The 13602-nt window shown below is 38.4% G+C and overlaps 1 protein-coding gene and 1 pseudogene across 9 annotated transcripts in view; one reads left to right on the top strand and one right to left on the bottom strand.

Moving 5' to 3' along the window:
- LOC114163799 (ARM repeat superfamily protein) overlaps positions 1 to 13602 on the bottom strand; it is a 61756-nt gene that overhangs the window by 29979 nt on the left and 18175 nt on the right. For 6 of the 8 annotated variants that reach the window (XR_014995070.1, XM_085673335.1, XM_085673327.1 and 3 more), the window contains 6 exons: positions 12463 to 12522; positions 11897 to 11986; positions 11455 to 11576; positions 7333 to 7462; positions 7152 to 7246; positions 6730 to 6865 (listed from right to left, as the gene is read on the bottom strand). Coding sequence is in view for 7 of the 8 variants with exons in the window: in XM_085673335.1 (XP_085529461.1) it covers positions 6730 to 6865; positions 7152 to 7246; positions 7333 to 7462; positions 11455 to 11576; positions 11897 to 11986; positions 12463 to 12522 (633 nt within the window). In the remaining variant the exon portion in view is untranslated. The remainder of the gene's footprint in view (positions 1 to 6729; positions 6866 to 7151; positions 7247 to 7332; positions 7463 to 11454; positions 11577 to 11896; positions 11987 to 12462; positions 12523 to 13602) is intronic. The other 2 variants (XM_085673340.1, XM_085673328.1) reach the window with 1 other exon arrangement.
- Positions 528 to 3276, top strand: LOC114163106 (uncharacterized; annotated as a pseudogene). Its single transcript, XR_014995071.1, has 4 exons — positions 528 to 2069; positions 2156 to 2343; positions 2433 to 2819; positions 2903 to 3276. The product of XR_014995071.1 is annotated as an uncharacterized LOC114163106 (transcript).

The raw sequence follows: 13602 nt of genomic DNA, 5'->3' as shown, positions 1-13602 counted from the left end.
CGATTCGCGATACAAAATTACCCCCAAATTAAAACCCTAAATTTTTTCCCCTGCCAATTTACCCCCAATTTAAAACCCTAAATTTTCCCCCCTTTATTTTATTCACATTGAAACTCTCTCTCTTCCAAACATATTAACATTAACGAACTCGACCTCTCGACTCTCGTTCTCGACCTCGACTTTCGACCTTTGCTTGTACTATGGTGGTGACGAGGTGGTGCTGTGGTGGTCGCGTGGTGGTCGCACGGTGGTCGCACAGTGGTCGCACGGTGGTCGCACGGTGGTCGTGCGGTGGTGGTTGCGTTTCGTCTCGCGAACGCATCTTTTCGTCTTCTGTTCGTGTGTGCGGTGGATCTGTGGTGGTCGCGCGGTGGTGGTTGCGTTTCGTCTCGCGAACGCCTCTTTTCGTCTTCTGTTCGTGTGTGTGGTGGTCGCGCAGTGGTTCTGTGGTGGTCGCGCGGTGTTTCTGGTGGTCGCGCGGTGGTCACTCGGTGGTTGCATTTTTTTGTCGCGAACTACTCTGTTCATCTTCTGTTTGTGTGTGCGGTGCTTTTGTGGTGGTTGCGCAGTGGTTCTGTGGTGGTGCGGGGTTCTGGGCAGGGAGGTTGTTTTCACATTTCTGGGTAGGGAATTTTTCATCTGTGCAGCTGCTGAACTTCAAACATGAGTAAGTCGAAAAGGGAGGTCGACATTACTTGGAATTACTGTGACAGTGTTCCACCAAATAGGCTACAGGTTAAATGCAAGTTTTGTTCTCACACTTGTTGGGGTGGTATAGCAAGAATGAAACAACACCTTGCTGGAACAAAAAAAGATGTTATTCCATGTTGTAGTGTCCCTGATGATGTGAAAGAAATATTTGTGAAGATGCTAAAAGGTAAAGAAAAAAAGACAGAGGATGGCAGCTTTGATTGTGGAGGAGACTTATCAAGAGAGGTGACAAAGGGAAAAAATGATCTTCAACAAATGACAATCAATGCAACATATAAAAATAGAGAAGATGTAATCAGAAAAATTTGCAGCTGTATTTATGGCAATGCATTGCCATTTAACCTTGTAAGGAGCCCTCTTTTTATACAAATGTTGAAGGCTGTTGGAGAATATGGCAAAGGATTAAAACCTCCTTCTTATCATGAGGTAAGGGTTTCATATCTAAAAAAAGTTGTGGATAATGTCAAACAAGGTCTAGAAAAGTATAAAACTGATTGGGAAAAATGGGGATGTACATTGATGTGCGATGGATGGACGGATGGTAAAGGAAGATCATTGACTAATTTTCTTGTTAACAGTCCAAGTGGGACTGTTTTTTTGAAATCTATTGATACTAGTGATGTCATTAAAGATGGGAAGAAAATGTTTGAGTTGTTGGACAGCATGGTGGAGGAAATTGGAGAGGACCATGTTGTCCAAGTAGTTACTGATGGAGCTTCTAACCTTGTGGCAGCGGGAAGAATGTTAATGGAAAAAAGAACCAAATTATTTTGGTCCCCATGTGCAGCACATTGCCTTGATTTGGTTCTTGAAGATATTGGAGAGCTTCCAGTCTTTTACAATACTATTAGCAATGCAAAGAAAATCACCACGTACATATATAGGCATACATGGGTTCTTAATTTGTATAGAAGCTACTCTAATGGAAGAGAATTAGCAAGACCCGTTGTCACACGATTTGCTACTTCTTTTCTCACATTAAATTGTATTAAGCAACAAAAGAATGCTCTTAGATCAATGTTTGCTTCAGAGGAATGGGCTACTAGTCCACATGCTAATAAAAGTGAGGGTAAGCAAGTTATGAATTTGGTGTTGAGTGATGGTAGATTTTGGAGATCAATCACCTATTGCTTAAAATGTGTGATTCCACTTGTAAAAGTGTTGAGGCTTGTAGATGGTGATGCAAAACCAGCAATACCATACATTTATGAAGCAATGGATAGAGCAAAGGAGCAAATTGCTGAAAATTTCCAAAAGATAGAAACAAGGTATAAAAAAGTGTGGAAGATTATTGACACTAGGTGGAATTTGCAACTACATAGGCCTCTCCATGCAGCAGCCTATTATCTCAATCCTAGGTAATGCATATTTCACCTAAATTTTTCCTACCAAGTACCTCTATTTTCGTTCTTCTCATGTCATCAATTTATTTTTCTTGTGTTAGATATCACTATGACAAAAATTTCAATCCGGATAGGGATGTCTTGATTGGTTTATATGAAACATTTGAAAAAATGGTTTTGGATGTTAGCACAAGAGTTACAATTGATCAACAACTTGAAAAGTTCAAGGGAGCTAAGGGGCTTTTTGGAATGCACATGGCAATAGCTACTAGAAACAAGAAACAACCTGGTAATGAAATTACTCTCATTACCACTTTTATATGATTTATAATTTTTAATTACATTAAATTATAATTCAATACTTCTTTATTTTGATAGCTCTTTGGTGGGAGAGTTATGGAGGAGAAGGTAAAGAGTTACAAAAGATAGTCATGAAAATTTTGAGTCTCACATGTAGTGCAACAGGGTGTGAAAGGAATTGGAGCACCTTTGACCAAGTTCATACTAAGAGAAGAAATAGATTGGAATAACAAAGACTAAATGCTCTTGTCTATGTCAAGTACAATCTCCAACTTGAGTTGAGACAAAAGAGTAGAGAAGAGAAGGGGGAAACTTATGATCCCATATGTTTGTCAGATATTGAATCAGATGATGAATGGATTACAGAAAAAGAAAATCCTTGTTTGCCTATTGATTCGTCATGGATGGATATACATGAGTGCTTTGATGATGAAGAGGGAGCTCCAAATAAAAAAAGGAAGAGAGGTAATTATTTCTATTCACAAGTTGAAATTTGAAAGTCAACAAACTAGAACTAAACTTTATTTCTTTTTCTTTTGCTAATATAGGGCCAAGAAACTTAAATGCCAAGACCAATAAAAAAGGAAAATCCATAGTAGGAGATGAGGAGAAATTTCAAGACATTAATGAAGGGGAAGAACTTTCACTAGAAGATGAAGATGACTTAAGTGATGTAGATCTTGGAGATAATGATGATGAAATATGAATGATTTAGACTAGAATGTTTTTTTGAGGTTCTTTAGGATCCAAGCAACAACAATACTTATTTTTTGGATGGCTATAATGCAATACTTGTTTAGTAGCCATAGTTAAAGAAATCTTAGGCAGCAACCACAATGTTTTTTGAAGGCTGTGTTGCTGAAATTGTGAATCTATGTGGTATATATACATTGCTGAAATTGACTATGAGGTTGTTTTGTTATTAATTGTCTCTTTGCATATTTATATATCTTATATACTTAAGTATATGTTACATTTTTTTAATGTTTATGAATCGTACGATTCACGATACGATACGATTCACGATTCAAAATTTAAGCTCTCCGATACACGATACGATTCACGATTCAACTACCATGGTTTACAGGATCGGAGTTCGAAACAGGTGATTGGCACAGGATATGAGTCTCATGGTCTTTATCATCTCCGTCCCTCTACACACATTGGTGCAGTTATGGAGTCTCCCTCTCTTATTCATGCTCAGTTTGGTCATCCAAGCCTTGCCAAGTTACAACAGCTTGTCCCTGCCTTGTCCAAGTTGTCTCGTTTGGATTGTGAGTCGTGTCAATTAGGCAAGCATACTCGTACTTCTTTTCCTCGTAGTGTCACACGTGATGCTTCGTCCCTTTTTGCCTTGGTTCACTCTGACATTTGGGGTCCTAGCCGTGTTAAGTCTACTTTAGGTTTTCAATACTTTGTTACTTTCATTGATGATTACTCTAGATGCACTTGGTTATTTCTAATGAAACATCGTTCGAAATTATTTCATATCTTTCAATCTTTTTTTAATGAAATTAAAACTCAGTTCGGTGTTTCTATTAGAGTTTTGCGTAGTGATAATGGCCGTGAATATCTTTCTCATTCTTTCAAACAATTTATGGCTTCTCACGGCATTCTGCATCAAACTTCTTGTGCCTATACCCCTCAACAAAATGGTGTAGCTGAACGTAAAAATAGACATCTTATGGAAACCACTCGCACTCTTTTAATTCATGGCAAGGTCCCTGAACATTTCTGGGGTGATGTCATTCTTACTGCCTGTTATCTCATTAATCGTATGCCTTCTTCGGTTTTAAAGAATAACATACCTCACTCCATTTTATTCCCTCATGAACCTCTTCATCCCTTACCTTTAAGAGTTTTCGGGTCTACATGTTTTGTTCATAATTTTAGTCCTGGTCTTGACAACCTTTCTCCTAGATCACATAAGTGTGTTTTCTTAGGGTTTACAAGATCACAAAGAGGATACAAATGTTTTTCTCCTTTTCTTAACCGTTATTTTGTGTCTGCAGATGTCACCTTTAATGAGTTCTCCCTTTATTTTAAGAGTCAATCTTCACCTCTGACTCCATCCAATCCTGACAACTCTTCTAATACCTTTAATGTTCCTATTGTTTGTGACCCTCTTACTGTGTCTTCTTCACCCTCTGTTCCTGCTCCACAGTCACCTGCTCCTCTACCACCTCTTCAGGTTTATAGTCGCCGTAATCGATCACAACCACCACCATGTGACTCCACTCCAGTGCCAACTACTCTGTCTCCTCCGGCTCTGACACCTGAGTCTGACCTTCCCATTGCCCTCCGAAAAGGTATGCGTTCTACCCGTAATCCCTCTCCCCATTATATTGCTTTGAGTTATCATCGCTAGTCATTACCTTTTTATACATGTCTTTCCTCTCTTTCTTCTGTAACCATTCCAAAAACTGTTCGTGACGCTTTAGCCCATCCTGGTTAGCGTCAGGCCATGGCAGATGAGTGAAGTGCTCTTCATAATAGTGGAACTTGGGAACTGGTCCCGTTGCCGTCTGGGAAATCTGTTGTTGGTTGCAGGTGGGTGTTTGCTATCAAAGTTGGACCTGATGGTACTATTGATCGCCTCAAAGCTCGTCTTGTAGCCAAAGGTTATACTCAAATTTTTTGGTTGGATTATGGAGATACTTTTTCCCCCGTGGCAAAGATGGCTTCTGTTCGTTTATTTATCGCCATGGTTGCTCTTAAACAATGGCCTCTTTATCAACTGGATGTTAAAAATGTTTTCCTCAATGGTGATTTGCAAGAGGAAATCTATATGGAGCAACCTCCTGGATTTGTTGCTCAGGGGAGTCTTCTGGGATGGTATGTCGTCTTCGCAAATCACTATATGGCCTAAAACAATCTCCTAGGGCCTGGTTTGGAAAGTTTAGCAATGTTGTTCAACAATTTGGTATGACTCGGTGTGAAACAGATCATTCTATTTTTTATCAACACTCGAGTGCTGGATGTGTTTACTTGATAGTATATGTTGATGACATCGTTCTTACAGAGAGTAACAACCATGGCATCTCTCAGTTGAAACAACATATCTGTCACCATTTTCAGACCAAAGATCTTGGCAAACTCAGATATTTCTTGGGTATTGAGGTGGCACAGTCCAATGATGGTATTGTTATATCTCAAAGAAAGTAGGCCATGGATATTCTGGAGGAAACTGGGTTGATGAGTTCAAAGTCTGTTGATACACCCATGGATCCCAATACTAAACTTCTACCAAATCAGGGGGAGCCTATATCTGATCCTGAGCAGTATAGACGATTGGTTGGGAAATTGAATTATCTTACCGTTACTCGTCCTGACATTTCCTTTGCAGTCAATGTGGTAAGCCAATTTCTTAATTCTCCATGTGAAGATCATTGGAATGCAGTCATTCGCATCTTGAAGTATATTAAAAAATCTCCTGGAAAAGGATTGTTATATGGTTCTAATAACCATACAAGAGTTGTTTGCTATTCAGATGCTGACTGGACAGGATCTCCTTCTGATAGAAGATCTACATCTGGGTATTGTGTCTCCATTGGTGGTAACTTGATCTCGTGGAAAAGTAAGAAACAGAGTGTTGTAGCAAGATCTAGTGCAGAAGCAGAATATAGAGCTATGGCCTTAGCTGCCTGTGAACTTGTTTGGCTCAAGCAATTGCTTCAAGAGTTACAATTTGGAGATATTACTCAAATGACACTTGTGTGTGACAATCAGGCTGCCCTTCATATTAGCTCTAATCCTGTCTTTCATGAGAGGACTAAACACATTGAGATTGATTGTCATTTCGTTCGGGAAAAGGTTATGTCTGGAGACATCAAGACTGAGTTTGTTAACTCAAGTGATCAGTTAACAGATATTTTTACGAAGTCTTTACGGGGGCCTAGAATTGATTATATTTGTAACAAGCTTGGCACATACGATTTGTATGCTCCAGCTTGAGGGGGAGTGTTAGATATAGTTTGATATTATTAAGATATTATTAGATATTGATAACCACAATATCAAACAATATCTTCTATTTAATCTTTTTATTTTCAGTTACTCTTTTTACTTGTACCTCTCTCTATTATAAATAGATTACCCTATGTGTGGTTTATACACAAGGGAGATTAATCTCAATCCCTATCTTCTTTATTCTCAATAATTGTAATCAACTTATATAAAATGGACTTGGTCGAATACGTTAGGCACACAGTTCCACATCTCTAACATCATTTTTCTGTTTCAACAATACCTAATTAAAACTGCATTTAAACAGAACTCATAATGGTTCTAATTGAAACATTGATTATTCCTTAAGTATCTCATCAGAAATAGAGCAAGACAACAAAGATATATGCAGAGAAAAAAGATGACCTACAACAAGGGCATTTATTCTGGCTTCAATAACTGTTGATGGAGCATACTTTGCAGCATATCCATACATTAGTGCCAAAGCAGCATGAATGTCATCAGACTCTTCCGTTCTGAAACTATCTGAAAATAATGACAGGATCCTGCAACAAATAAAAGCTACAAATACATAAGACAAAGTCTGAAACTAAATGAATCTTGAGAACAGAATAAGGAAAAAAAGAGTATTCAGAGGGTAAGTTAATGAACACTTGCAAGGATGAAAATGTTAATGTTCAATGAAGGAGATAAAGATCTATCTCTCTCCAAACTGATATCATGTTCTTATGCAAAACTTACTGTTCAATAAACAAAGTATAAATAATGTTTAATACTCTATGCAAAAGCAAGGTTTCATGATCAATCAATCCACACAAAAAATAATCCTACAAATCTGGCATAAACCTCTGAAATATGCCTTGCCCAACATTGTCTAAAATGTCCTTCAGCTTGTCCAACACTGTATCCAAGTGTGATGCAGCAACCTTAATAAATAGAAAGTATGTTTAAGAAGCAATAGGAAAGGAAAATGAATCCAACAAGATCAAAATAAATAACAAGATTAAATTACCAATCCCATTGCTTTTGCCAATCCAAGTCTGTTTGTTGGAATTGCAATGTTTGCCTGCTTGTACATCCAATCTATTTTATCACGGACATAAGCTCTTTCGTTAACCTTTTGAAGCAGAATACCTAGGCACCTGTGTTCAAGTACAAGATCTTTTTCACACCTTTCCAATCTTAAATAATGGTAACTTGAATTTTCAGAAGGCACGTGCAAATAGAGAACCAAATTGGAGAATCCATGGTTATGCCAAAAGTTGGAAATAAATACTGTTGGGTGTTTATGCTCAGATTGGGAACAATAAAAAGAAAAGAAAAAAAAACATGAAACATTATAGATCTTTTGCTCATCTGTTTCAATCACGTCTCACCACATGCTTTAGAATTCTTACGAAAGCAGATTTAGGCCTAGGCCCAACTCATGACTAACTTGGGGTTTTCCCAATACACCCACTCAGATCCAGCACTATTAGGCTCCGCACATGGATAATACAACAAGTGACTCTTTCAATTGATCCAGAATAGATTCTCATAGCATCTCACAAACTAGATTTAGGATTAACTCAATCAGCTTAATAGGTGACGATTTCCCCCACGTAATCGATGTGGGACTTGGTTTTTTTCCCAACAAGAACATTTCTGAAATCAACATGAGAAACTTTTTTATTAATAGAAGGGAACTACTAATGTAATATATGACAGTGCAAAATCGAATTGATTCCACATTTGTTCTCATCTTGTTCTCCAACTGTTTCTTTAATTAGACATTTGGTCATTTAGGGTAAGTATTGAGTTTTCCTTAAGGCATGCGGACTAGTTTCTGTTAACTGGATTTATTGGTTTTGACAGAAAGAAAGAAACCAATGTGCACAGCAATGTGTAATATTTATGCTACTCTTTTGTGCATCAAGTTTGATAACAATTCTTACATTTTTATGAAAAATTCTTTTGTTGAACATTTCATTTAGAGAAAATAATTAGCCATCTTTTGGCTTGTACCAGTAAAGTTCAGGGTCATTGTTTATATGAATATGTCTTATCATACTTTATAGTATCTTAGATTATTGCCCTTTAGGAATAGTTCCCCTATTTTTCATTATCTTTAAGGATTTTTATCACATTTGCTTATTTCACAATTTGTTTTCCTAATTAGATGGGGTTATGATAGGAATGGGAATAATGAGAAGGCATGTAAAGATTATTATACAAGGAAAACTAAAGGGTGCACTGGAATAATAAATGAAGAGGTGGAAGTGGTGCAGTGGAACAATAAAGAAATGAAGAGATGGAAGTGGTGCAGTGGAACAATAAATGCAGAGGTGGAAGCGGTGCACAATAAAGGAGGCAAATGAATATGTGTTTTCGGAGTGAGAGTTGGTCTATATAATTAGACCAATCAAACTTTGGAGGGACACGTTTTTCTTAAGAACTTGGAGTTGTAAACGAGTGTTAGCTTGTGTGAAAGGAGAGAGCTCCTTTCTATGTGTTTTCTGTTTTTTCTAAGCAATAAGATAGCACGAACACCAGTTTTAATCATTGGTGCTTTGAGTTTCCTTTTTCCACGTCTCTTTCTTTTATCTTTTGTTAAAGTTGTAGAAATAGTTAGTATATCTAGGCAATCATTATTTAGTTAGTATATCTAAACCCTAAACCCTAAACATTTAGCACCTAGTTGTAGCCTTTAATGTTTTAACTTCCCTTGTATCTCCTTTATCATCTATATAAGTATCAGGAACAGTAGAGGGGTTTGATTAAGCCCACAAAATATTCGTCACCGCTGTCTGCGGCTGACCACCATTAGTCACCACAGCTGTCCAAACTCAGTTCATCTCCTTTTATATCTACCCACTGTCCTTTTGAACTACCCAACACTGTCAAACAACATTTCCCACTGTCCGCCACCGCCATCCAGAAACCACCGGATCTGGACCGCCTCTCCGAGCGACAGCCAACCCTGCCAGTGCCAAAGGCAAACTCGTCGCCACACGCCTCCACGCGCATCATTTCCGTCCGCTGCAGCCAGGCGCGTGTCGTCCACGCGCCGCCGTCCAGTCGCCGGTTCGTCATCGCTCAACCTCCTAACTTACACATAATGATTACCTAGATATACTAACTATTTCTACAAAAGTATCCTAACAAATTGATCCGACCTGCCACATCCGAAGACAAGGGGAACTATTTAAAGTAGAGTGAGTTCTTTGGAAAGATTGGCCAGTGAGCAAGGAAGAGTAAGCAAGAGTTATGGCAGAGATGAAGACAGAATTGTCTATTACAAAAGATATCCTATGCGACATAAAGGAGATTAAAGAGCTTCTTCAAGACATCAAAGAAAGGAAAGAAAAAGGTAAAGACGGGTTTGGATATTGTGAAAGATAGCTTGCCCGATATCAAAGAACTTAAAGAATTGCTTAAAGTTATTAAGCAAAACAAAAACGGGTCTGAAGGGGAGAATTTGATGAATGTAGAAGAGAAAAGGTAAGAGTGGTCTTTGTAGGATAAAAACTATGAGAAGAACAAAAAGGGGTCCAAACATGGAGTGAATTCGGTGGATGTAGAAGAGAAAAGGGAAGAACAGTCAATCCCAAAGAACAACTCTAATAAGGAGGACAAGGACAATAATGTTTATAATAAAGAGGAGGAAGAACCAATTCACCCTTGGGTTTAAAGGGTGGAATTGTCAATGTTCGTGGGTATTGGTTCTTTAGACGGATAACCCGAGCTAAGAGATTCTTTAAGGTGCAAAACATCTCTCAAACAAAAGATTTTCTCTTAGCCCATAACAACATGGAGGGAAACGCTAGTCACTCGTTCAAGTTCTGGAGCCAAACGACCAAGAATCCATCTTGGGAGGAGTTGTCAATAGTTCTGAGTAGAAGATTTGTAGGCAAAAAGCAGTTTGAGCATTTTAAAGCGAAGAAACTTAGGTCCTAAAATGGACTCTTTGGCTTAAGTTGTGACTATGGCTCAACATCAGATGCAGTATCTGAATCACTTGCCCGTTCAATAGAGCAAAACGGGAGAAGTCGACTTCTCCAATGGGAAAAACCTGGTGGTTGTTGATTACAATCCTCTTATTTGAGATAGAGATGCAGCTTACAAGTCAAAGAATGGGAGTGAAATAATGAAGGGAAACTTAATGAATATAAATCTTGCGCCAACAAAGGATTTGATGGAATTGGTCAGGCTTTTGGAGCACATATTATTAGACTTGATGGTTTACCATCTCCCAACAATTCCAATAGGAAGTCTCCTCTTAAAGTTTTTCGAGCACCAATTGTGCATGAAGTGCATCAACAAATCGATTCACGGATATACCAGACTTTTAGACTATACCAGGGTAAAGAACATGTTGAAGTTTAGTTTATTGTTGGATCTATATTCATTGATGATGGAGTTTGCAAGGAAATTGCAACAGAGATTAGACCAAATTTTGCAAGCAACACAGCCTTCTATATTGTTTCCAATGAACATAATTTCATTGACCGTGTTCAAGACTATAGAAAAGATTGGCACGAGGGAAAACACTTCTGCCATTAAAGATCAATTTTCAGAATTCAACCTTTAGGAAGGGAAATATTGAGAGAGAGGAATGTGTATTATAGAAGGGAATTTAGAAATAAAAGGGGTTATTGTGGTTTGTTGTTTTGGAGGAGAGACTTTCTCAGAAAATCTATAAATAGTTTCCCTTTGGGAGGTGTTAGGGGGCTATCTTTTTGGTATTGAAAGTCTTTGACTTTGGTGACAGGGAATAACCTGTGTGAAAGGAAGCTTTTTCCTTTCTTTACAATGTTCTAAGCTTTTTCCTTTGAATACATTTTTCTTTTACAGCTAATAAGATAATAATTCAGTTTGGGAGTTTATCTCTGGTTTTTCTTTGTTTTGTTTCTCTGGTCTTTGTTTCTAAGGTGCAAACAATTTAACAGACAAACCATGATGAATCATATGCTACTAATTTCATATTCTGCAGTGAACCTGAATATTACCAGTTCAAATACAATTTCATTTGCCTTATTTTGTATATATAAGATAAACTATAAAGCAAGCAATTGCTCAAGTAACAGAAAGCAATATTAAACAAGTATTTATATTCCGTTTACAAAAGAGAACATTAATGTTAGAGCATTGATACCGGTGCAGAAGTGCAGTGTGTTGATCATCAGAAGCATAAAGTTCATAATGTTTGGCAAAAACATTTCCTAGAGACATAACCCAATCTGCATCTTGAATCACATCCAAAGATTCCGCAAGAAACTGCAGCCCAAAAATAGAGATCATACATTAGCTTTGAATAACCACAATTGTATACTGATCCATCATTCTGCTTTTTCTTATCAACATAAAAATTTGAAACATGTTTGATCACTTCAGTAGAACTATCATAATGCAGTTCATAATTAACCTATTTGAAAAAATATTTCAGTTGCAAACAAACTAAATACTCCACCTACTTGAACAAAAATAGCTCATGCATTGATCAGAAAGTTTGACTTCATGACAAGTAGTTCTTACAAATTATAGAACTATTATTCAGTTGAACAAGGTGAGGGTAGGATGTTAAGATTCACACTCACATTGATTATCATGTCGTCCCAAGTGTCTTGATATGACGGATCCTGTTTTAAGTCCTCTGTATCACTAACATATGCCTTCATCTTTGGAATCTAGAGCTTACCCAAATACAGAAATTAATTACACTTTGGTCTATAATAATCATCCCGAAATTGTAAGTTGTAATGTAACTGATTCAAAATAGCATATTACAATAAACTATATTTTAAAATGAGCATAAGTGTGTGAGCTTTTTGGTTATTTATCAATAACAAACAGAATTATACACATTAGATACAAAATTATAAAACTGCTAAAGCGTTTTCTTCATCTAAAATTTTACAATATCAGAAAGCCTAGCAAAGCATAATTTTATGATTCAATATTCACAGAATATTTGAATGACTTCACTGAAGGAGGCTTATATAGGCTTATTACAATAATTACACATAAATAGAGAGGTTTGGTTTTCTCTAAATCCGATATGACCGGCTTCTAAATACAATATACTCACCTATAAACTATACCATTATAAATAGAACTGAAGATTTAAATCGGATAACACATAATTTTTAGCAAAAAATGTTACCTCATCTTGCCAAAACAAATTAATATTTTTTGGGAATAGAGGTGCCAAAAGACATAGAACCTGCAGAAAATATGTTCACTGATATGTCATCCAATAGATTGTGTGCAACTAAATTTGAAAAAAAAAAAAAAAAAAGAAGCTTAGTGAATGACACCATCACCCAACAAAAAGAATACATCAAATACATATTAAAATAACATTCCAGATAGTTTGTTGGACATTTTGTGGAGATATATCCACATGATGATAGTGTTGCGCTTCTTGATTTGGAAAAGTTCACTCTTAAGGAACCAAACTTCAGAGCCCAAAGCTAACAAAAAAAATTTTTGGTCGATGGATTGGCAAATGTTAGTATATACAGAATTGCAAAATTACCAAAAATCATGCTGAATAGAGATGTCAATTTGGCTCCTAGCCCATGGGCCAGCCCTAACCCACTCTTCATAAAGTCCCTTTTTAGGGGGTTAGGGATAGGGCTAAGGTGGGTTAGGCCCCCAAATAATACTACATTAAGCTAGAGTTAAAGATCAAGTCGAGGGACCAGGACGGGCCCGATGACCCGAACAGGCTCGACAACCCGGACGCACCCAATGACCCGGCCGGGCTTGACGACCCGAACGGGCCCGACAACCCGAACGGGCTCGACGAGCCAGATGGGACCGACAACCCGGACGAGTCCTACGACCCAGACAAACCCGACGACCCAGACGGCCCAAAAACCCAGACGGGCCCAACAACCCGGACGGGCCCGACAACCTGAACAAGCCCAACGACCCGAACGGGCCAAATGACCCAAACGTGCCCGAAAACCTGGATGGGCCCAACGACCTGGACGGGCGCGATGACGAGCCCGACGACAAGGACAGGTCCGACGACTCGAACGGGCCCAAACACCCGGATGAGCCCGACGACCTAGACGTTCACAACGACCCAGACGGGCCCGATGATCCAGAACGACCCAACGACCCGAACGGGCACGACGACCCAGACAAGCCGAACAACCCGGACGGGACCGACAACCAGGACGAGCCCGGTGACTCAAACGGGCCCAACGACCCAAACAGGCCCAACGATCGGGACGAGCCCGATGATCCAGACAGACCCATTGAACTGAACGGGCCACACGACCCGGACAGGCCC

This window comes from Vigna unguiculata, chromosome 1, assembly GCF_037176805.1.
Source record: "Vigna unguiculata cultivar grain cowpea cultivar isolate G323 ecotype 2 chromosome 1, ASM3717680v1, whole genome shotgun sequence".
Lineage (NCBI taxonomy): Eukaryota > Viridiplantae > Streptophyta > Magnoliopsida > Fabales > Fabaceae > Vigna > Vigna unguiculata.
This window is presented reverse-complemented; position numbering and strand designations above follow the sequence as displayed.